The 25,069-nt window shown below is 37.3% G+C and overlaps 1 protein-coding gene across 3 annotated transcripts in view; it reads right to left on the bottom strand.

Moving 5' to 3' along the window:
• Positions 1-25,069, bottom strand: part of LOC132096243 (uncharacterized) — a 147,932-nt gene that overhangs the window by 17,557 nt on the left and 105,306 nt on the right. For all 3 annotated transcript variants that reach the window (XM_059501494.1, XM_059501493.1, XM_059501495.1), the window contains 3 exons: positions 23,016-23,197; positions 3,679-3,935; positions 1,911-2,047 (listed from right to left, as the gene is read on the bottom strand). In XM_059501494.1, the coding sequence (XP_059357477.1) occupies positions 1,911-2,047; positions 3,679-3,935; positions 23,016-23,197 (576 nt within the window). The remainder of the gene's footprint in view (positions 1-1,910; positions 2,048-3,678; positions 3,936-23,015; positions 23,198-25,069) is intronic.

Genomic DNA, 25,069 nt, shown 5'->3' on the forward strand with positions numbered 1-25,069 from the left:
ACATCGTTCCCCAAAAGCTTTTATAGCTTCCTGGTCGCTACGTCACCCCGCCCGTGACGTCACGCCTTTCCGATGGACTGAATGCACACGATATTCAGAGTCGGTCTCGTCAGAGACGTTCCCCAAAAGCGTTTCGAAGCAGCGTCTCGTTCCTTCAAGGAACTAGGGTTACATACGTAACCTTGGGACGTTATACATTGTAGAGTTGTTTGAGTAGTTTTCCCAATGATGGGCAAATGGTTAGAATGCTAGGTAGGCAGAAGACAGCAGCAGGGCACCCCACTGCATTTTGTAACAGACTTTCAGCAATATTCTAGACTAATTGCTTGTCATGAAAAACAAACAGCTTTCAGTAGCTTTTAATTCAGAATAGTTTTCATTTGGCATATTGGTGCAGTTTAGGTTGCACCAGAAAACAAACTTAATGGATTGGTGTGAGCCTAAAGAGAAATTGAAGCATTCCGTCTCTCTCGTTATAAATCAGTCCTACACACTTGCCTCTGGTTTGGACTGCTTTCACACAAATGTCTTGGATTGGATCCACACACACACACACATCGAGCTGTGACATGATGTTGTGGATTAGTGCCACTGCTTCACATTACTGGGAAGAAGCTTCGCCTACAATAGCCATCAGGCCTCCCTGAAGCTGCTTAGACCTACTTTCCATACTATAACACAGCACCATAGATCCTCTACTAACATGCCATCTCCCTGAGCAGTACAAATTCAATGTATGTTTAAATGGTTCAATCCATGCATAAATAAAAAGTTAATGATAACAACACAAATCCATTAAATTTTAGTTGCATTATAATCTAACTGACAGTTTTGAAAGAACAGGACGTGATGTAAAAGGTGTGATCAGGAATGTCGGAAACCAGATTTGAACTTATCACTGTTTTTACTAGTAGACATGGTGGCATGGACATTTTCCAACCAGTATTAAGCACTCTTGACCTAATGATCAGCATGCCATACTTGGATGATATTCATGTCAGTGTACCTTAGGAAGTTATGAACTATAAATAGCAAAGCCATTTTCCAGTAGTGACAGAAGCTCTGCTGTGTTCAAAACTTTGCAGCTTTTCCAGTAACAAGCTACTTTTGAAACACGTGGTGGTGTAGCGTGACAAATCACTGTTTTTAATGTCACATTATATTGTGCACACAGCTTTACAGCTGAGCAAACTGAGGCATTAATCTTATGTGCTCTTCTGAACTGTATTCTATCCTCAATATACCAACCTTGGGAGTCTTTTTAGTAAACTAAACTTAAACATATTAAAAATAATTGCTAAAATTAACAAAAAAAAGAATTAATATAAAAAGAGGCAGTGGTTTCTGCACAAAGACATGGTTTGATGATTTGTTTCTTTTCAAACTGGTTCATAGTCTTGAACTGTCCAAAAATAAATGATTCACTGATTCATGTCTAGGTGCAGCAGTGTTGTTAATCTCAACTAATCATTTTACTGAAATAAATCTGAAATAAACTAAAATGAAAAACTGTCAAATAAAAATTGAATGAATGATGCCTTGGCTAAAACTGAAGAAAAAAAATTAAATGAAATGAAATGAAAGCAAATTAAAGCTAGATAAAAATATATATATATACATATAAAAATGTCAAACTAAAAATCTACGAATAAAAGGTAATTCTAAATGTATGTATATATTTGCTGTTGTTAAACTATGTTACGTGTAAATGTAATGGTGTCACCCTAATCAAGATACACTCATTCAATGATTCAGAAACGTCTGAGCTCTGATTATATTAGGACAACTGTATATGGATATTCTTCAATTATATAAATTCTATAACTGTATAACTCGATAATTAACTAGCCTTTTATTTGCAGCTTACTGTAGTTTACTACTTCCTTAATGCTGTGAATGTGTGTATGTACCTCTCTGTGTGGCAATGATGGTGATATTATGCCACTGCTCGTGCTCACGGTCCAGCTCGGTCACTGTAGTGATGAGCCCAGTGTCTGGAGTGATGCGGAACAGAGCTTCTGGGTCAGATTGAGGATCGATGGAGAACCTGAGGGAGACAGAAGATAAAAAAGACAAATGGAGAGGGAGAAATGTGTGGCATACAAAAGAAGTGAGCAGATGCATGAAGCCCCGGCTCATCAGAAAATCTGTCATTCAGGAGCTACTTTAAGCCCAGCAGCGGAAAACAAAAGAGCCGTGATTGGCAAAGTAAGAATCCTCAGATCCCTAACAAGGCACGGTTAAAATATCTGTAGTTCACTGGGATGAATATTGATCATTGGGCTTTTACCATGTGAAAACAAGCAAACACATCTTGTAACATGAATACCCTGAGCTCTGTGATACTGTTTTGAAGTGTTTTAACACAGGACGCAAAATAGCACACAACCATAATTAATTAATGACATCATGGCTCTGTTCCAAAGCCTAATAAGCTCTCTACCCGGGCGGCTGCTTTAAGCATCCCAGGCACGTTCCTGATGCGAAATGCTGTTCCAAAAAACAGGCAGCTAAATTATGCTGCCTTTTTAGATTCCTCACTAGAGCCAAATTCTAAAGCAGTGTGTGTTTCCACGGTAAATAACTTAATGAATTTAGCAGTTTTTTTATATTTACATTTTTAAAAGATATAATGTTTATGACACAATACTTTGTGTATTATAACATTAGCATTAATTAATTAATTACAGTTATCACTGCTGTGTGAGTGTTTCTAATAAAGGCTGATCTTTCTCTCTTGTGATAAATGTGATCTATTTCTTGAGATATGCTATTGTGAACTTTTCCTAAAAATAAATAAATACCTTAACACACACACACACACACACACATATATATATATATATATATATATATATATATATATATATATATATATATATATATAATAGGGCTGGGCAAGTTTATGTGTTATCGTTTTAATGCATTTATTAATTAACACCAACAATAATTTTACCATGCATTAATAAAAAATGTATTATTATTATTTTGAAAGTCCGTTGGTCACTGGCTTTAAATACACAGACATGGGTCACAGGAGGGGTGGGATGCTGATCATTACTGGGTTGGGATGGATGGATTTTTTTGTACTTGAAATAAAATACAAATTAACTAAAATAAAAAAAAATATTTAAAAAGTATTGTTGATGCTTGTTGCCAATAAAAAAAAAATTCTAATTTTTTATTTAGTTTAATTTGATGTACTTAACTTAAACCAAAATGATGATTAATTCAAATGAATGGATATATAGATACGTAAATAGATAAATAAATAGCTATAATGAAAATAAACAACAAAATGACCAAAACAACGACCAAAATTAAAATGAAAACAGAAAATAGAATACAAAATAATATAGAAATAAAATATAATATACACACACAAATATATACATATGTATATATATATATATATATATATATATATATATATATTAAAATGAATTAGTGTTAAAAACTAAACTAGTAAAAACTAAAATAAAACGACACTATAGAAGTTAGCAAATTATGATGACTGCTTCTAAGAACCACGGAAATGTGAAAAGGGTCCATGAGCTCAGTCAATATTTTCATCCAAGTTGGTGCATGAAGTCATTTTATACAGAACTCAACAGTACTAATAAATACGTTCATATACTACATTTAATACATGCTACAAACACTACATTCAGCCTGTACCTGATGTTGTTTGTGAGCCCCGTATCTGGGTCCACAGCGCTGACCCGTCCCACTGTGCAGGCCGGTGGGCAGTTCTCAGACACATCCATTCGGTAGCGTGCTCGTGAGAAACGAGGGGGCTCATCTGCATCCAGCACGGCCACTCTGATCGAAGCACGGTCTTTAAAGGGCCCACGCCGAAGGAACCGGGGGTCCACGATGGGGTTCAGAACCTCCACTGAGAAAGAGTAAGAGCTGCGGCTCTCATAGTCCACTGCCTGCAAAACAAACAAAAACATGAGTATGAAATAAATGTAATGACAAGACTGAAATGCTCATACTGTCCACATGAGCACCACAACTGAACATATCTCCCTCACCACATCACTGCTGTTACCACACACATTAAATAATCACTGATGGATTATTAAATGGCTCTATTGGACATTTGCTATATATATATATATATATATATATATATATATATATATATATTACATAAAAAATACATTCAAGCTGAAATACTAAAACTGAAATAAAAATAAAAATAAAGATAGATCGAAAATGACAAAAGCACATAACAATTACTAAAACAAAAATTCAATTAAAATATAAAAATATATAAAAATAAAAACATTCAAAAATAACTTTAACTTTAAAAAAAATGTTCCTCAACGTCAAATTGCAAAGGCTTTGCAAATCTCATCATCTACAGTGCATAACATCATCAAAAGATTCAGAGAAACTGGAGAAATCAGTCTCATTTAAAATGGACTATTTCAAAGTGGAATAGTGTTTTATGGTCAGACGAGTCCAAATTTGACATTCTTGTTGGAAATCACGGACGCCGTGTCCTCCGGGCTAAAGAGGAGGGAGACCTTCCAGCATGTTATCAGCGTTCAGTTCAAAAGCCAGCATCTCTGATGGTATGGGGGTGCATAAGTGCATACGGTATGGGCAGCTTGCATGTTTTGGAAGGCTCTGTGAATGCTGAAAGGTATATAAAGGTTTTAGAGCAACATATGCTTCCCTCCAAACAACGTCTATTTCAGGGAAGGCCTTGTTTATTTCAGCAGGACAATGCAAAACCACATACTGCAGCTATAACAACAGCATGGCTTCATCGTAGAAGAGTCCGGGTGCTAACCTGACCTGCCTGCAGTCCAGATCTTACACCTATAGAGAACATTTGGCGCATCATTAAACGAAAAATACGTCAAAGACGACCACGAACTCTTCAGCAGCTGGAAATCTATATAAGGCAAGAATGGGACCAAATTCCAACAGCAAAACTCCAGCAACTCATAGCCTCAATGCCCAGATGTCTTCAAACTGTTTTGAAAAGAAAAGGAGATGCTACACCATGGTAAACATGCCCCGTCCCAACTATTTTGAGACCTGTAGCAGAAATCAAAATTGAAATGAGCTCATTTTGTGCATAAAATTGTAAACTTTCTCAGTTTAAACATTTGTTATGTTATCTATGTTCTATTGTGAATAAAATATTGGCTCATGTGATTTGAAAGTCTTTTAGTTTTCATTTTATTAAAATTTAAAAAACGTCCCAACTTTTCCGGAATTCGGGTTGTAAGACAGCAAGTTTCATACAACATCAAAATTTCAACCAACAGAATCTATTACAGGAAAATAAAAAATAAAATAAATGTACTTACTATAAGACGTAAAAGGGCAATAGAACTGAACTTAACAACATGATAGACAGTTCTTGGAGCAAAGCAAGTAAGAAACCCATCTGCTATGATAATACCTAATCAAATTAATATGCTTTTGGTGATGTTGCTTGTGTTTGTAATATATGTTCCTACTATAGCAACTGCATGACCTGAAAAGGCTGTTAAATTACAGTGGATAGAAACTGATGGGATAGTAAATAAAGCAGCCAGTTTGCAGTGCGAGTGGAAAATGCTGTGGAAAATGTGTAGATGTGCCGATTGATCTTTGACATGCAGTTTAAACTTGAAGTGAGCAGTAAATAAAAGTGGATCGCTCTGACTATAATCAATGAAGCTGTCTAAACCTCAAGCTAGTTTTGTTGAGTTGCTTTCAGCAATAATCCATGGCCAGGGCATGTGAACACTCCAGCACTGTCGACAATGGCTTTGCTTCTGAACTACAAGCCACTGTATGCTATTCCAAGAATAGCACAATTTGACAGACTTTAATTACAGGGTTTTTTGATTATCAGAGTCTCTTGAAATGCAATCACGCTCTCTGATTAGGTTGGCCATGATATTAGCAGGATCAGGGCCCAGCATTTATTGTATTGTTACGAGTCATGGGATCTGGATCTGGATCTGGCACTGGGAGGGTTGTGTGTGAAGCTGGCACACCAGGAATGGGTAATGGGCTGGTTTTGGCAAGAGCGGCTGGATTGGGGCTCAAGGAAGTCAGAAATGACTGGCTCATTATGATGGTCACTTTTATTATCCTCTATTCATCTGCACACACACAAATTCACACACAATTGACCACTCTCCCCTAATAGAAGACCAAGTTGAGGATGGAAGGAGTGGGGCAGTGGGGCACACAATGTGTTTGGCCTCAGTTTCCTCTGACAGGCTGAAGGACAGACTGAAATGAGCTGAATTAAACTGTGCTGACTGGAGGACATCAGGTCACTGCGGTCACTACAAATCTCTGCCACTTTCTATCACACCAGAGTTGGACTCTCATAAACATGGTCTGGGATTCATTACTTGGTATCTTGGCCTGGGTCTCAAAACTGCAGGCAATGATCTTGGATTATGGTCAAGAGACCTCAAGAAGTCATTCATAGAGTTGATAAACTCAACTGTAGTTCACTGAAGTATACAAAGAATTAGCAGAAAAAAAGAAAGTCATGTTTAAAGTTGCCTATTGGCTAATAAACAATGACATAATTTCATTTTTAAGACCGAAAAATGCAAATATTTAAACATAAATAAAGTAATTAATTAAATAAAAAATGACATAATTCTATTTTTTAAGACCAAAAAGGCAAATATATATGTATGTATGTATGTATGTATTTTTTTTTTTTTTTTCAGTATCATATTTAGTACATCAGGCTTTTTTGGCGCATGTAGCGCTCATAATCGAGGAGGAAAAATATTAAAATACATATCAAGTATGATATATATATTGTTAAAGGTTGTTAATAAATTATACATTACCCTAATTTAGTTTCAAAACATAGCCATATATATATATATATATATATATATATTTTTTTTTTTTTTTTTTTTTACTTTTATGTAAATATTTTTGTTTAGCAAAGATGTATTAAATTGATCCAAAGTGACAGTAACGACATTTATAATGTTGTAAAAAAAACTACTTAAAATAAATTATTTTGAACTTTGTATTCATCAAAGTGTTGTTAAAAGTATCATGGTTTCCACAACAATTATTAAGCAAGATTATTTTTAATATTGATAACAATAAGAATATGCTTCTTAAGCACCTAATCAGCGTATTTAAATGACTTATGAAGGAACATGTGATAATGAAGACTAAAGTAATGGCTGCTGAAAAATCTACTTTGTCATCACAGGAATAAAGTACATTTTAAAATATATTAAAATAAAAAAAGCTATTTTAAATTGCAGAAATATATTTAAATAGATGCAGCCTTGGTGAGGATAATGAGACTTCTTTAAAAACATTTGAAACAACCTTACCAACCCCAATCATTCGAACAATAGTGTACCTACTCACATAGACCAATACGCAGTCAGCTATGAATCTATAACCTGCAACAAGAAAGAAAGATTAAAGATTTAAAATGACTCAGTGGGTAGGGGACAGTTGAAGGACAACTGAACACAAAAAAAAAAAACAGAAATGAAGGTGAGAAAGAGAGAAAGAGACAAAAAAATGGGGACAGAGAGTCAAGCCAAAAGAGAGGAGGAGGGATAAATGGAGAGAAAAGGTTCCTAACAGGATCCCATTAGTGGCAGAGAGAGACAATCTGTCTGAGGAGGAGAGATGTCACTTACACTGTGAGCACACACTCATCACCCCATCCCTTCTTCTCTCACATACTCAATCACTCCGTGTCCCTCCTTCCCTTTCTCATCACTCCATCACACGCTCTACGCCCCTCCTAGTGAGCGGCGGTCTGATTCTGACATCTAGAATACACACTCATCTCTCTCTCATGCCTGTTTATGATAAACCTGACTCTAAAGACCAGCCTGAATTGAATCCACAGGCTGGTTTAAACTAGTTTCATGCTGGTCTGGCCAGGGGACTATTTAAATTTTTATTATTTATAAGATGCTTTTATCCAAAGTTTAGTTGAAGGTGAAATCAGTAAATTCTCCTTCTCTCTCCAGTTTCACTTTCCAATTTCTCTTTTAAGTGACTCTCCAGTGGAATAGCAATTATGGGAAATTAATTAGGCTCTCTATACGGTCCACTATTCGGCTATATTACGCTATATTCCATAGCGCCATATGGCAGATCATATAACTTTTCAAGCATTTGATCTTTGGAGAGATCTGAAATCAGATAGATGTAGCTTCGAGGAAAATATGTACACTACCATTAAAAAGTTTATTTTATTTATTTTATTGTCTTTTATGCTCAACAAGGCTGTCTTTATTTGATCAAAAATACAGTAAAATCAGCAATATTGTGAAATATTACAATTTATTGTATTTTCAAATCAAATTTATTCCTGTGATGGCAAAGCTGTGTTTTGGTCATTTTGTTGTTTATTTTCACTAACTATCTATCTATCTATCTATCTATCTATCTATCTATCTATCTATCTATCTATCTATCTATCTATCTATCTATCTATTAGTTTTAATGAATCATCATTTTGGTTTTAGTTAAGTACATCAACATGCTGCTGTGGACATGTAAGAATATTGCTGCTGCAAATATAGCATACATGAATCACCTCATAGCAGATCTACAGTACACAGGTGGTACTTGGGAAGGTGAAGGGTTTCTGAAGCAAGCTGCAACTGCTATGGCAAGCTCTAATCATATGTTTGAATGCTGAGCAGTGAGCTCATTGGCTACCAATACAGGAGAGGACCAATCAGCTGTGCCATGTGATAATGATGTCATTACGTCAGATTTAGTTAGCCCTATCAGACTGCACTATTGAAGTTTAATGCCAGAACTCAGTATTTGTGATTCTTCTCTGAGATTCTTTGGTGAGCAGAAAAGAACCGCATTTATTTGAAAAAGAAATATTTAGTAACTTTATCTGTATGTCTTTACTGTCACTTTTAAACAATTAAATGCATCCTTGCTGAACAAAAATGTTAATTTCTTAGAAAAAAAAAAGAAAAAAAAAACCATTCAACTCAATTGTTTGAAATTGAGATTTAAACATCATCTGAAAGCTGATGTAAGCTAAATAAGTTTTCCATTGATGTGTGGTCCGTTAGGATAGGACAATATTTGGCTGAGATACTATTTGAAAATCGAGAATCTGAGGGTGTAAAAATAAATTCAAAATATTGAGTAAAGTTGTCACCTTTCAAAGCTGTCCAAATGAAGTTCTTAGCAATGCATATTACTAATTAAAAATTAAGTTTTGATATATTTACAATAGGAAATGTACAAAATATCTTCATGGAACATGATCTTTACTTAATATACTAATGATTTTTGGCATAAAACAAAAATCTATAATTTTGACCCTTAAAATACAATGTTGGCCATTGCTACAAATATTCCCTGTGCTACTAATACATATATGTAAGGAATAATATATATGTATTAGTAATATATATATATCGCGAAGTTCATTTAAAATCCTTTAATGCACGGCAAGAGAGAGAGAAAGAGAGAGATGACAGTTGTGTGTGCTTTACCTGCGTGCTGCTTTTGCACGTCTTACAAACAATTTCTTCAAAAACAGTGATTTTACCCCCTCGTTGCTGAGGAATATAATGTAGCGATCTAGTATCTAGGCTATGTTATTAATAAAAATTGCGGGGAAGTGTGTGAGCATTGCACAGCATAATCTGCGATCTCCAACTCTCTCTCTCTCTCTCATCTCTCCCTCTCTCTTTTTGTGTGTGTGGGTTTGTGTGCATCAATTAAAGCATGGCATTAATATGTAATGGTGATCAAACTGATTTGTAACTACCTGTGCATTAAACGGTTTTACTGCATACCTGCCAGCCAATCAGAATCCAGTATTCAGATGGACCATGGAATAAATACATATAACTTTATTTAAAATATGTCTCTCATTCCCAAAGCACTACACCACAAAAATAATAAATCTGTCTCACAAAAGAATAAATTAAATCATTGAGACAAAAAGTCAATTGAACAGAGGGCTAAAGTGCTCAAAATAACTATATCATCGGTTTCCATACTATTTTACCCCCACGCAAATGCTCACAAATACAGTCACAAATTCATGGTTTGTCCTCAAGACTGGCGGTATGCCACTGAACATATGTGTGCACGTATGTGCTCGTGTAGATATTTGGATCTATTCTCCTTGTGAATTTCTGACTTCACCCTGTTTTTCTTTCTGTGCACACACGTTGACTCTGTGTGCGAAATCCTCCAATTTCTCCTATGTAAATGTATGTACGCAACTGCATTCATTCAAAGGTGACAGTCAGTCTTGAATCAGGTTGTCTTCCTGACACCTGATTCACAGCTGCTCTCTTTCTGTCCCTCTCCCTTGTGTTTTAATACGACTCTGGGACGTTAAGCCCAGATTAGCATTGAAGCAATTCACACATACATTCCAACAACGTACTGCTTCCCTGAACTCCCTCCTCAGTCTCCCCTTCATTCCTTGCATTCTTAAACCTAACAAGCCCACATCTTCAAGTCCAAAAACCAGGGTAGGATTCAATATTCCACCTTGACATCAATACTGGTTCAAAACATACAGTACCATCTCTCAGAATCTTTTCCTTCTCACTATAATTCTTACTCTTTTCCCCACAGTCCTTCATTGCTCCTTCAATCACGATTTCTTTCAATCTCTACCTCTTTGTCTCAGAGAGAAAACAAACCGATAATCCAGACAGCACCACCGGTTGATGACCGTGGATTAATTACACGGTTAAAGTGAGAACAACTAAGGGAAACAACTAAGGGAAGGCAGGTGTACAGCATCCTCAGCCATTTTTAAAACTGACACAATGAATGACACAAACAACAGCAAGGTCATGAGTCTGATTATCAGGAAACTCACATCCGGATAAAAATTTTGCCTAAGTGATGTATGCACTGCATAAATATAAATATAAAGCAAGATTTGAACCTGCAATCTTCAATTCTGCATCGCAGATATTTACAAGAGGAAATTCATGTCCACTGGCCTATGTTTAATTCATAGCATCCTATTTATTTGCAAAGGAAGGAAAATGACAATCACTCAGCTCAAACCTTCAGATTGTTGCACCGCTAGGTGGCACTGTTGGAAAGCTGCATAGGACTATAGGACTACCGTTATAAAAAGGTGTTTAATGCTACTTTAGCATCAGTCAGTCACTGTAAGGACAGTTGATTGTACAACACTGCCACAAGAGATCACAGATGTGGATCGGCATATTAAATATTCAAATGTACATAGGTCTCTTCCATCATAACCCTGTGTAATGCAGCTCTCTCTCTCTCTCTCTCTCTCTCTCTCTCTCTCTCTCTCACACACACACACACAAACTCATAAACACAGACTTCCAGCAATCTGCATACACTTAATCAGAGCAGCATGCAATCCAACAGCCCACACAAACACACACGCGCCGTTCTGTCTGTATAATTATGCCTGTGAAAATTCACTTTGTGTTGATTAGTCTAAGAAAAGTGAATAATGCTGTGTAATGCCAGCGTGGGGACAAAATATTAAACGAATAGTTCACCCAAAGATTAAAATTCTGTCATCATCTACTCATCCTCATGTCGTTTCCAACTGTGTATGACTTACTTTCTTCCATGCAATACACAAAATGAAATTTCTGAAGAATGTCCTGAGCACTGCAATGAAAGTGAATAAAATGAATGTAACTATGGTGGGCTGAAAAGTTCTAAAATGACAAAAATGCTTTCGAAGAATGATTCAAAGTTATCCATACCGCTTAGCCTATTTTATAACTTTTCTGAAGTCAAACAATAGCCTTATGTGAGAAACAGGTCAAAATTGAAAATTGTTTTTTTGGCATATTGTCATTTGTAATGGTTAATCTGATTAGTGTAGCAAAACCATGGTTCATTTGTGGTTACCATGGTTTAACTAGTAAGTTATTATAGTAATAACCATGTTTTTTGGCTTTATTTGTGGTAAAACCATGGTTAATTTTCGTAATGGATGCTCAAGCGTATGCGTGCGAGTAGTACGATTCCTGCATACATACAACCGGGTCTTATTTCAGAAGATGATTTGCACCATCATTGTATATTGACTTTCCTTAAATGTACTGAAAAAAGCTCTAACAAATCTGATTTGAATAAATGACATTTTCCTGATCTGATCTTTTCAAGGAATCGGTTCATCCAATGCACAAAACGTGCCTGAATGATTTGTTCAAGCATTGGACCGATTATCCAGTTCAACTCACTTGATCACATCAGTCAACAGCTCTCTTGAGAGTAAGATTAAGAGTGAATAATTATATGAATGTCGATCTACTCATTAAGCAAAGCAAAACATAAGTCTTTATGGCACACAAATTGTATGGATTATTCTTATTCTGATTTGTGTCATTTTTCAAGTTTTAAATCTCCCATTCATTGTAATTTCATGCAAAATGAGTGGCTGGTATAAATAATTCAAAAGTTCCCCTTTTATGTTCCACGAAAAAAATGAAAGTCAAACAAGGTTTGGAATGACTTGAAGGTGAATAAATGATGGCAGAGTTGTGAACTAAACATTTAAATACTCACTATACTCAGGCACATAGAATAGCTCCTCCCCAAAATGAAACCTACAGATTTACACTTTGTTCCTTTCCTTAATCCCCAGCTCAAGACATTTTTTTCTCAAGGACAATGAGTTTTTGCACTGTTTGACAATCAGTGAATTTCTAAAGCGCCGCTCCACCCTATGGTTTTAAAGCGCAGAAATGACCGCAGCACATAACTAACATCCCTCAGGGGAGAAAGGGTGCAAGGGAGACTCTGCAGAGAGAAACCCAGCACTGCTGAAATGAAATGAGTGAGCAAGGGAGGGAGAGAGGTCGCAGTGCAGCTTTACATGGAAACAGTTTCTCTTCAGACAGGCAGGCATGACCTAGCTTACCAAAAAGGGCCTGACTGACCCATTCACACACTCAGCCTTGGGCTTTTTCCTCTTTATCCGCACATCAAAGGTCTCTTATCTGCAAAAGGCTTCTTTCTTCAGTACCTTTCATTTTTATAGTGTGCTCCATTTTTGTCATCACATGGTTTGTAATTCAGGGCAATATTAGCACAGAGGGAGCAGAGGTCATGTGTAAATGAGGGTGGTCAGTGTGTGTTTAAAAAAAGAAAGGGTTTGTACCTGTTTCTGTCAAAATGATCAGCTTAGACCAATATTCCTGCTACAGTGGCCTGAGTTGGTTGATCTAATTGTTTAAGCTTTAGGATTGATGAATATATATACTGTTCAAAATGTGTATGGCTTATTTACTTCTTTGTTCATCAAACAACCACAGTAAGAATATTTCATCAAGCACGGTGAGTAATGGCTTCTCCCGTCATTGTTACTTGCACCTCTTGCCACATGTACAGTTTATCTATCTCTGTCGCTGATGAGGGATTCACATGTGATAAATGCAGGGAAATAGTTAGGCTGACAGATAAGATTTCAGAATTAGAGACACGCATCCAAACTTTAATTGAGGACAGTAAGAATGTTAGGGCTCTAGATACGGCTTTGGATGCATCTAGCTCAGGGATTCCTGTACATTGTTCGGTTCCGGAAACAGAGCCCCAGCAGCAGGGCAACTGGGTGACGGTGAGGCAGCGTAGTCGTGGGTCAAAACACCGCTCTTCTGTTCCGATCAAAACATTAAACAGGTTCTCCCCACTCAGTGATGCACCCACTGAGAAACCTGATGAAAGTGCTCTAGTTATTGGTGATTCTATTGTACGGAACGTGAATATAGAGACACCAGCCACCATAGTCAAATGTTTACCGGGAGCCAGAGCGCCTGACATCTTGGCAAATTTAAAAGTGCTGGCTAATGCTAAACATAAATACAGTAAGATTGTTATTCATGCCGGCGCTAATGATGTTCGACTTCGCCAGTCGGAGATCACTAAAAATAACATTAAAGAGGTGTGTGAACTTGCAAGCACGATGTCAGACACTGTAATATGCTCTGGTCCCCTCCCTGCTTACCGTGGTGATGAGATGCATAGCAGATTGTCATCACTCAATGGCTGGATGTCTAAGTGGTGCCCACAGAATAACATAGGTTTCATAGACAATTGGACGAGCTTTTGGGGCAGACCTGACCTGTTTAAAAGAGATGGTCTTCATCCCTCCTGGGGTGGCGCCACTCTTCTCTCTAGAAATATGGCAAATAGTCTTAGTGTTTATACTTGACTAACTGGGGCCCAGGTAAGGAAGCAGACAGACTGGCTAAACCGACCGTCTGTTAGCTGCCTCCCGTCACAGAGGTCAGTTAATTCTCAGCACATAGAGACTCTTTCACCTAGATATCACACTATAGAGACTGTGTCTGTTCCCCGAACTAGAAAATACAAAAAACGTCCAAACCAAGTTAAGATTAACAATTTAATTGAGGTTCAACAAATAAAAAACAGAAGCAATATGGATAAACAAATGATTAAGCTTGGCTTATTGAATATCAGATCCCTTTCTACGAAAACACTTTTTGTAAATAATATGATCACTGATCATAATATAGATGTACTCTGTTTGACAGAAACCTGGCTAAAACCTGATGATTACATAATTTTAAATGAGTCCACCCCCAAAGATTACTGTTATAAACATGAGCCACGTCTAAAAGGCAAAGGTGGAGGTGTTGCTTCAATTTATAACAACGTTTTCAGGATTTCTCAGAGGGCAGGCTACAAGTATAACTCGTTTGAAGTAATGGTACTTCATATAACATTATCCAAAGAAACAAATGTTAATGATAAATCTCCTGTTATGTTTGTACTGGCTACTGTATACAGGCCACCAGGGCACCATACAGACTTTATTAAAGAGTTTGGTGATTTTACATCCGAGTTAGTTCTGGCTGCAGATAAAGTTTTAATAGTTGGTGATTTCAATATCCATGTTGATAATGAAAACGATGCATTGGGATCAGCATTTATAGACATTCTGAACTCTATTGGTGTTAGACAACACGTTTCAGGACCTACTCATTGTCGAAATCATACTCTAGATTTAATACTGTCACATGGAATTGATGTTGATGGTGTTGAAATTATTCAGCCAAGTGATGATATCTCAGATCATTATTTAGTTCTTTGCAAAATCATATAGCCAAAATTGTAAATTCTACTTCTTGTTACAAGTATGGAAGAACCATCACTTCTAACACAAAAGACTGCTTTTTAAGTTATCTTCCTGATGTATCCAAATTCCTTAGCATATCCAAAACCTCAGAACAACTTGATGATGTAACAGAAACTATGGACTCTCTCTTTTCTAGCACTTTAAATAAAGTTGCTCCTTTACGCTTAAGGAAGGTTAAGAGAAACAGTTTGACACCATGGTATAATGAGCATACTCGCACCCTAAAGAGAGCACCCCGAAAAATGGAGCGCAGCTGGAGGAAAACAAAACTAGAGGTATTTCGTATTGCTTGGCGGGAAAGTAACATATCCTACAGAAAAGCATTAAAAACTGCTAGATCCGATTACTTTTCTTCTCTTTTAGAAGAAAACAAACATAACCCCAGGTATTTATTCAATACAGTGGCTAAATTAACGAAAAATAAAGCCTCAACAAGTGTTGACATTTCCCAACACCACAGCAGTAATGACTTTATGAACTACTTTACTTCTAAAATCGATACTATTAGAGATAAAATTGCAACCATTCAGCCGTCAGCTACAGTAACACATCAGACAGTGCACTATAGACCCCCTGAGGAACAGTTCCACTCATTCTCTACCATAGGAGAGGAAGAATTGTATAAACTTGTTAAATCATCTAAACCAACAACATGTATGTTAGACCCTATACCATCTAAGCTCCTAAAAGAGGTGCTTCCAGAAGTCATAGATCCTCTTCTGACTATTATTAATTCCTAATTGTCATTAGGATATGTCCCCAAAACCTTCAAACTGGCTGTTATTAAGCCTCTCATCAAAAAACCACAACTTGACCCCAAAGAACTAGTTAATTATAGACCAATCTCGAATCTCCCTTTTCTGTCCAAGATACTAGAAAAGGTGGTATCCACACAATTATATTCCTTCTTAGAGAAAAATGGTATATGTGAGGATTTCCAGTCAGGATTTAGACCGTATCATAGTACTGAGACTGCTCTCCTTAGAGTTACAAATGATCTGCTCTTATCATCTGATCGTGGGTGTATCTCTCTATTAGTTTTATTGGATCTTAGTGCTGCGTTTGACACAATTGACCACACCATTCTTTTGCATAGACTTGAACACTTTGTTGGCATCAGTGGAAGTGCATTAGCATGGTTTAAATCGTACTTATATGACCGCCATCAGTTCGTAGCAGTGAATGAAGATGTATCCTATCAATCACAAGTGCAGTATGGAGTACCTCAAGGCTCAGTACTAGGGCCACTACTCTTCACGCTTTATATGTTACCCTTGGGAGATATCATCAGGAAATATGGTGTTAGCTTTCACTGTTATGCTGATGATACTCAGCTCTATATTTCTTCGCAGCCCGGTGAAACACACCAATTTGAAAAACTAATGGATTGCATAGTCGATATAAAAAACTGGATGACGAGTAATTTCTTACTGCTAAATTCTGAAAAAACAGAGGTGTTAATTATAGGACCTAAAAACTCTGCTTGTAATAACCTAGAACACTGTCTAAGACTTGATGGTTGCTCTGTCAATTCTTCGTCATCAGTTAGGAACCTAGGTGTGCTATTTGATCGCAATCTTTCCTTAGAAAGCCACGTTTCTAGCATTTGTAAAACTGAATTTTTCCATCTCAAAAATATATCTAAATTACGGCCTATGCTCTCAATGTCAAATGCAGAAATGTTAATCCATGCATTTATGACCTCAAGGTTAGATTATTGTAATGCTTTATTGGGTGGTTGTTCTGCACGCTTAGTAAATAAACTACAGCTAGTCCAAAATGCAGCAGCAAGAGTTCTTACTAGAACCAGGAAGTATGACCATATTAGCCCGGTCCTGTCAACACTGCACTGGCTCCCTATCAAGCATCGCATAGATTTTAAAATATTGCTTATTACTTATAAAGCCCTGAATGGTTTAGCACCTCAGTATTTGAATGAGCTCCTTTTACATTATAATCCTCTACATCCGCTACGTTCTCAATACTCAGGCAATTTGATAATACCTAGAATATCAAAATCAACTGCAGGCGGCAGATCCTTTTCCTATTTGGCACCCAAACTCTGGAATAACCTACCTAACATTGTTCGGGAGGCAGACACACTCTTGCAGTTTTAATCTCGATTAAAGACCCATCTCTTTAACCTGGCATACACATAACATACTAATATGCTTTTATTATCCAAATCAGTTATAGGATTTTTAGGCTGCATTAATTAGGTAAACCGGAACCGGAAACACTTCCCATAACACCCTATGTACTTGCTACATCATTAGAAGAATGGCATCTACGCTAATATTTGTCTGTTTCTCTCTTGTTCCGAGGTCAACGTGGCCACCAGATCCAGTCTGTGTCCAGATCAGAGGGTCACTGCAGTCACCCGGATCCAGTACGTATCCAGACCAGATGCTGGATCGGCACCTAGAAAGGACCTCTATATCCCTGAAAGACAGTGGAGACCAGGACAACTAGAGCCCCAGATACAGATCCCCTGTAAAGACCTTGTCTCAGAGGAGCACCAGGACAAGACCACAGGAAACAGATGATTCTTCTGCACAATCTGACTTTGCTGCAGCCTGGAATTGAACTACTGGTTTCGTCTGGTCAGAGGAGAACTGGCCCCCCAACTGAGCCTGGTTTCTCCCAAGGTTTTTTTCTCCATTCTGTCACCGATGGAGTTTCGGTTCCTTGCCGCTGTCACCTCTTGCTTGCTTAGTTGGGGACACTTCATCTACAGCGATATCGTTGACTTGATTGCAAATAAATGCACAAACACTATTTAACTGAACAGAGATGACATAACTGAATCCAATGATAAACTGCCTTTAACTATCATTTTTGCATTATTGACACTGTTTTCCTAATGAATGTTGTTCAGTTGCTTTGACGCAATGTATTTAGTTTAAAGCGCTATATAAATAAAGGTGACATTGACATTGACATTGTAAATTCTGTATGCATAGAAAGATATCAAAGCTGTTTTTCTATATGATTAAGAATCTAGACTTGGACTTTCCAGGTCTGACCAGTAGCCACAATTACATAGACACTTTTTTGTTTCAATTGGAATTCAATCATTTTGTCATTTTTAGAGCACAGTGCTCATTCATTTTTGAGCAAAAAGCAACTTAGACATTCAACGAAATATCTTCATAATAAATGATGACAGAACTTTAATTTTGAGTTAAACTATGCCTTTAAGCATCCAAGAGTCTAAAACATATGCTACATATAGTCATCAGTCTTTTCAACAGACGTATTATATAAGGTTGTTTGTCTGTACGAGAAAGTTATGCATGTTTCCTCTAAGCAAAAAGCATTGTGCTGTAAACTCCTGTGGGCTCCTGAGAGGTCATAGTGGCATTGTGAAGACAGAAATTTCTCCTTTTGGAAACACTTTCCTCCCTGGGGCGAGCTCTTCCCCACTCTGTGACCCTTTCTTATCTTTCTATCTTTCACTCTCTTTCTGTTTCAAAGAAATCTTCAACTTCAGTCTTTCTGATATGGAGCGACATAAACTAGAGGCAGGCCTGACGATCGGCTGTTCTGAATGAGATAGGCAGGTGGCCAAACTAGAGCGGGGTCCTGTAAACACAAACACGACAAATAATGTTCAGCAGTTTTTTATATTTGTTTAATGGGCCGGAAACCAAAGGGGAGCTTAGTGCTAATTTAACGCTTTGTTTATTCTAATTCTATTAGAGTGGTATCTTTCATGTTTTCTATTAGTTGCGCGTGGGTTCTTTGGCTAAATCCCTGTTAACCTCTTCAATCACTGTTTTCTGATACTCCCACCTGCGTATCTTTACTCATTGTTCACTTTCTCTGTCTTTGTCTTGTTCTTTATCTCCATCATTGTGTCTTACAGCGCAGTCAGGAGTCCTGGCCAGAATTCCGAGTCCTGACGGACAATGGAACTGTCTCTGTGTGCTTTTGACAGGAATATTAGAGAGAACCGTAGAACGGGAGCAATTTTAGAATATATGATTGGGCGAATAAAGCATCAGTGCAGTGGAGGATGAAGAAGGAATTCAAGGAGAGACATGGGAGGAGTTCATTTGTTTACCCATAATTCCCCCTTTTCATTTCCTCCTTCACAAAGCATTAGACGACTAAAGCGTTCCCTTTTTCCTTTCTAGTATTCTTCCACTTTATTTCCCAGATTAACACTTTATTGCTCAGAGCTGGGATTTTCATAGGCTCATAAGACTCAAAAATTTTAATTGTCATAATTTGCTCACATTCTTCTTCTTCTGTGGAATATAAAAGAAGATGTTTGAGAAATGACTCAGTATTTCTTGTCCATACAAAGTCAAGGGGCTTCACAGTCAAAATATCTTATTTTGTGTTCACCAGAATTAAAAAAATTTTTTATCCAAAGTGACAGTAAAGAAACTTATAATGTTACAAACATATATATCATAATTTTTCACAAAATTATTAAGCAGCAAAAATGCTTTCGGTATTAATAATAATACAAAATCTTGAGCACCAAATCAGCATATTGTGATGATTTCTAAAACACTGGACTGGAGTAATGACTGCAGCCTTGGTGAGCATAAAAGTCTTCAAGGACATCTTACAGACCTCAAACTTTTCAACAGGAATGTTTATTTACCATTCTGCACTAAAGATTGAGATACAATAGTGAATATTGTCTTTGTTTTGTTTTGAAAAAAAAAAAGAATAGGCGCACAAAACTAACATTTGCTATGGTCTCCCACACACCCCTACAGCAGTTTAACCTGCTATACTGTAGTTTCATTACTGAAACCCGCAATGTGAAGAGGATCCATTTATACTTTGTTTAAATAGACACAGCCTTTAATTTTTTTACAGTTACTGTATGTGTGGCTTAAAAAAAATGGCTGATTAAAACACTGAATGTGTAAGACTTCACATCTTCAGTATGCCTGATAGCAACACCCATGCCGGCACAGCTCTGCAAATTCTGCATAACTATTATACAGTAGTTTCTTTCTTAGGTTTTTTTTTTCTTTCTCTCTAGTTTTCCCTTAATGTTTTTTATCTTTTATGTGGTCTCTCCAAGTGTATGTATTACTTCCACATCTCAGTATGTCTCTATATACTGTCTCCTCTCTCTAGCCACTCGTTTAATCTCCTTGCTCCTTTCTGTCTGTTTCCCCTTTCCAGTTTTCCCTTATCACAGTAACACATCCTTGGCCTAAAATCCCTCCCAGGCTCACCTGCAGCCAAAGCTTTTTTTTTTTTAACTGACTTCCCCACACCTGCCAGGCCTGTCACAGCTACAAACCCCCTTACTTTATTTACACACACACAGGCACACATTCGCACAAACTTGTACATTCGCAGGGGCCCAGTACAGTCGCTGTGACATACACACAAATGAGTCCAGGAAGCTGGATTGGCATCAATAAAACTGTGCCGGCTTTTCCCAGTGTTTGATCACAGATCCAGATCTGAACAGAGCACACACACAATCAACTGACATCCCGGCAGCTCGGAAATGGGGCTTCAAGCCTTTTAACTATAACAGGCAACATGAAGTTCAAAACGAATGTCATTATCTCATGGAGCATCACCTCAAAACCTGATTAGTTGAGATTATTCCATATGAAATGAGGCTGACGATTCCATTACAGGGACAGTTCACACAGAAATAAATATTCTGTCAACATTTACTCAGCCTTAAGTTGTTCCAAACCTGTAAATGCATGTCAAAAACGCATGACCAATCGCATGCCTCATATTCAAGTGCTTTGAACAGTTATGGAAACAGCGAGTTGTATAACCAGTCATTTCTTATTTAGCTTTCTGATATCACAGTCTGCATTAATACAAGACTGCAATGCTAGAGCTGTTATGTAAACAGGTCACATGCTGAATTCGTACAATCAATGACATTGCTACCTAAATATGTAAATGAGAATTAACGCAGGGTTTAGGAATTTAGAGTATGAAACATCCGTTCATGAATACACAGGATTAATTGTTAACCCATGGGTTATTTATGAGCAGCATCAAATGTGAGATTAAAAAATGTCAGTCAACAATGACAGTTTATAAAATATTTGATATGCAATGAAGAAAATGTATGTATACCATATACATATGTATACTTGATAGATAGCATTAAGGTGATAGAAATATTGTTTTTGCATAAGCAATGACCTGTTTTGACTATTTGTGCATGTAGGAGGTGGAAGCCACATGCTAGGAATGGACCAACAAGAAGTGACAGCTTTCTTATAAATAACCCAACTCACAAGTGTCTAACCTCACATTTAGCATAAGCAGATATATGGAGCCTGGCACCAAGATTATCAGTGAAAAGGACTTAAATTTGGTTCTGTTCATCACACAAGCCCAACATACAGCTTTAGAAGTTTTTGAATATAATGCACGAGTCCTACGGACCACTTTTATGGTGTTTTTTGGTCTTATTTGGAGCTTGACAGCCCCTGGGGACTATGAACTGTCACTATATGACAATAGCTTCTTAATAAACTTCTGTTTTTGAGTCCTACAGAAAAAAAGAGCAGCATATCGGTCTGGAATGACATGATGTAGGGCTGTGCAAAAAATCGAATGCTATTTTCATGCACATCTCATCAGTAAAGACGCTCCTGTAATTAGAAGTATATCTCAAACACGTGCGTTCAGATCAGGGTTGCCAGGTTTTCATAACAAATCCTTCCCAGTTGCTTCTCAAAACTAGTCCAAAACTAGCCCAATCTGCATTTCCAGGAGGTTCCCCGATAAAAATTGCTTCCCGGGGGTTAAAATATACATTTTTGGAAGGGTTGCCTTGGTAAAATTCGCATTTTAGGGGCTAAATATCACGTTATTGGTAGTGGGGTTGCTTCAAACCGCGGATATTAAAAACAATCGCAGACTTGGCAACAATGGTACAGTTACTACACAGAGCCGTAGTCTACCGACAACTAACACAAAATCGTTTTCAAAATCGACAAAGAATCGCCTGCTATTTTAACATTGATTTTGTCTAAATTGTCAGTGAATTACGGCTCGGTGTAGTAAATGCCAACCAGTGTTGCCAAGTCTGAGGTTGTTTTTCATGTCCGCAGGTCGAAGCGACCCCAATACAAATAACTTGATATTTAGCCCCTAAAATGCGAATTTTAACCCCGGGAAGCAATTTTTATCGGGGAACCACCTCGAAGCGCGATTGGGCTAGTTTTGGACTAGTTTTGAGAAGCAACTGGGCAGGATTTGTTGTAAAAACCTGGCAACCCTGATCCGAACGCACATGCTGGAGATATACTTCTAATTACAGGAGCGTCTTTACTGGTGAGATGTGCATGAAAATCGCATTCGATTTTTTGCACAGCCCTAACATGATGGCAAGTAAACTGACAGAATTTAAATTTTTGAATGAACTATTCCTTCAATTTACTAATGCATCATGTGCTGTTTCAGGTGATGTGAAGATGCCCTCAAGCAAACAATGACAGTCAGAATCTTTCTCAGTGAAGAAACGGGCTGTCAGAGACGAGTGCTGTCTCATGGGGCTTCTGCGTGTGGCATGCATCACACACTCTTTTCTCTCGCAGCCTTTCTGATCAGCGTCTCACACACAGACTTTGCTGGGCTGATTCAACATTGACTCACTTCGCCTATACAACACAGATACTGGTTTTTGGCCTTTTGTGGAGGTTTTTTTCTCCCACTGGCGCAGATCTCCTCACGACACCTGACAGAATGAGTAAACTGCCCCTCCTACACCAGGAACCTCATCTGCTCTATGAGGCGTCTTCTGATCTCTTCCCAGCTTCTTTGAACCCATGCCCACACACATTTCCCCGCTAAATAGAATGTGGCTTCAGATGGACTTTTCAGCAGGGTTTCATTTCCCCATATGTCTTGTGGAGATTCTTCCCACCTTGTTCAGAATGATCATTGCCTCTTGGTTGGCTCCGGTGATGTTAAAGGTGTCCCCTGACTCTCCGTCCAGGATGGTGTACTCCAGCTTGGCATTGTCTCCCAAGTCGGCATCTGTTGCTGAGATCCGCCCCACCTCCGCCCCTGGCACCGCCAACTCTGACACAGAGAATAGCCAGGAACCTGAGAAAGGAAAAAGATTTGGAAGACAGGATGGGAAGAGAGACACAGAGACAGAAAATCAATCATTTTGCATGCTCATACATCATGTCAATTTGATTTTCGGAAAGCTTTAAACTGAAGCATCTTGCATTTCATGTTATATTTATTACAAGTTTCTCCATTTGACTTTGGCTATTGATTACCATACAGTGTTAATCGTGTTGGTTCTTTGCGAGGGTTTTTTAAATGCGTGATGATACTGTTAAATGTACTGTTAACATAAAAATGACACTGCAAGATATAATGGCCCTAACAATGTTTTTGAAGAAGTCTAAAACGAACTAATCCAAACACATCCACACAGTCACAGTAAAACTGATTAAAATCAATGAATTTGACATGACAAAAACTGAGCGAATGCAAAAGAATGCTGCAGACAAATGGCAACATTTCACAGGCAAAGGCAGAGCATATTAATAAACAATAGTAGGATTGTATTGTGACACTTATAAACTAAGAGAAGTCAAGAAGGTAGGAAGAATAAAGAGTAATGGTCCAAAACATATCTGCCTCCATCAGAGTTGTATATATAGTGATCATTTGTTCCACACGTCACAGCCAGGGACATTACACAGTACATCTCCATTAGACACCTTGAATCTCTGACACAACAAAACAACAGCCTGAGATGAAAGTCAAAGCTCATCACCATCACCCTATATCAACAAACTGCACCCAAGTTTACAGAAATATAACTTCTTAAATAACTCCCTCAGTAGAGTGCATCGGTTCTGCATCTGAAAGACTTTCAGTTCGGACTGGCACAGTCGATGTCCTGCTGTTCTTTGATGAGGAAGAGGTGGCTGATGGGGAAAAAGACTCTAGCACAACAAGTGATTGAGGATTCAACTTCAGAGGTGGCCGCCGTGTCATTGCTCGGACTTTAAAACGCTCTGTCACTTCTGTCAAGCAAATGCACGCAATTCCACTTAAAAGATGTCGCTTGCGATTCGGCGCACTTGAGGCAAAATCGAGGAGAGCTGTTGGCAATGGGATTTAAGGATTTCGCACAACAGGAAGTCAAACACAGACACACACATTACAGCATGCTCAAGGTCACGCACTTCAGTAAAAGACGAGACACACACTGGGCTGGAATAAATTACATTTTAAAATACATTAAAAGGAGAAAAGTGCTATTATGTATTCAAAAGTAATAATAATAATAATAAAATAATAAAATAATCAATGTTTTTTATAGTATTTTTTATGTTGTATTTTTAATTTACATATTAAAATATTCCTGTGATGGCAAAGATACATTTTCAGAAGAAATTATTCAATTCTTCAGTGTCACATCATTCTTCAGAAATCATTTTATATGCTAATTTGGTGTTTTAGAAACATATCAATGTTGAAATGCCTAATATTATTGTTGGAACTATATATTTTAGGATCCTTTGTTGAATTGAAAGTTCAAAGAATAGCAATTATTTGAAATATATATATATATATATATATATATATATATTTTTTTTTTTTTTTTTTTTTTTTTTTTTTTGGAACATTGTAAAAGTCCTGACTGTCACTTTTGATGAATTAAATTCACCCTTGCTAAATAAAAACAAAATCATTAAATAAAAGCTTTAGTTTCAGTATAATATGAAATATGTGTACGGTATATAATACAAAATTAGGCACTTTTAAGTTAAGATTAGCTAAAACTAGTCACTTTGATTTTTCAAGTTTTTAACCACTTTTAACCATTTGGATAGAAATAGACACAAATAAAATGTCAAACAGGTTAATATAAAACATATGTGCATGCTTAACATACATTTCTAGATCAAAAAAAAAAAGTGAAATAAAAAAAGGCCTGTGACTTGATTGGTC

The sequence above is a fragment of the Carassius carassius genome, chromosome 20 (genome assembly GCF_963082965.1).
Source record: "Carassius carassius chromosome 20, fCarCar2.1, whole genome shotgun sequence".
NCBI classification, from domain to species: domain Eukaryota; kingdom Metazoa; phylum Chordata; class Actinopteri; order Cypriniformes; family Cyprinidae; genus Carassius; species Carassius carassius.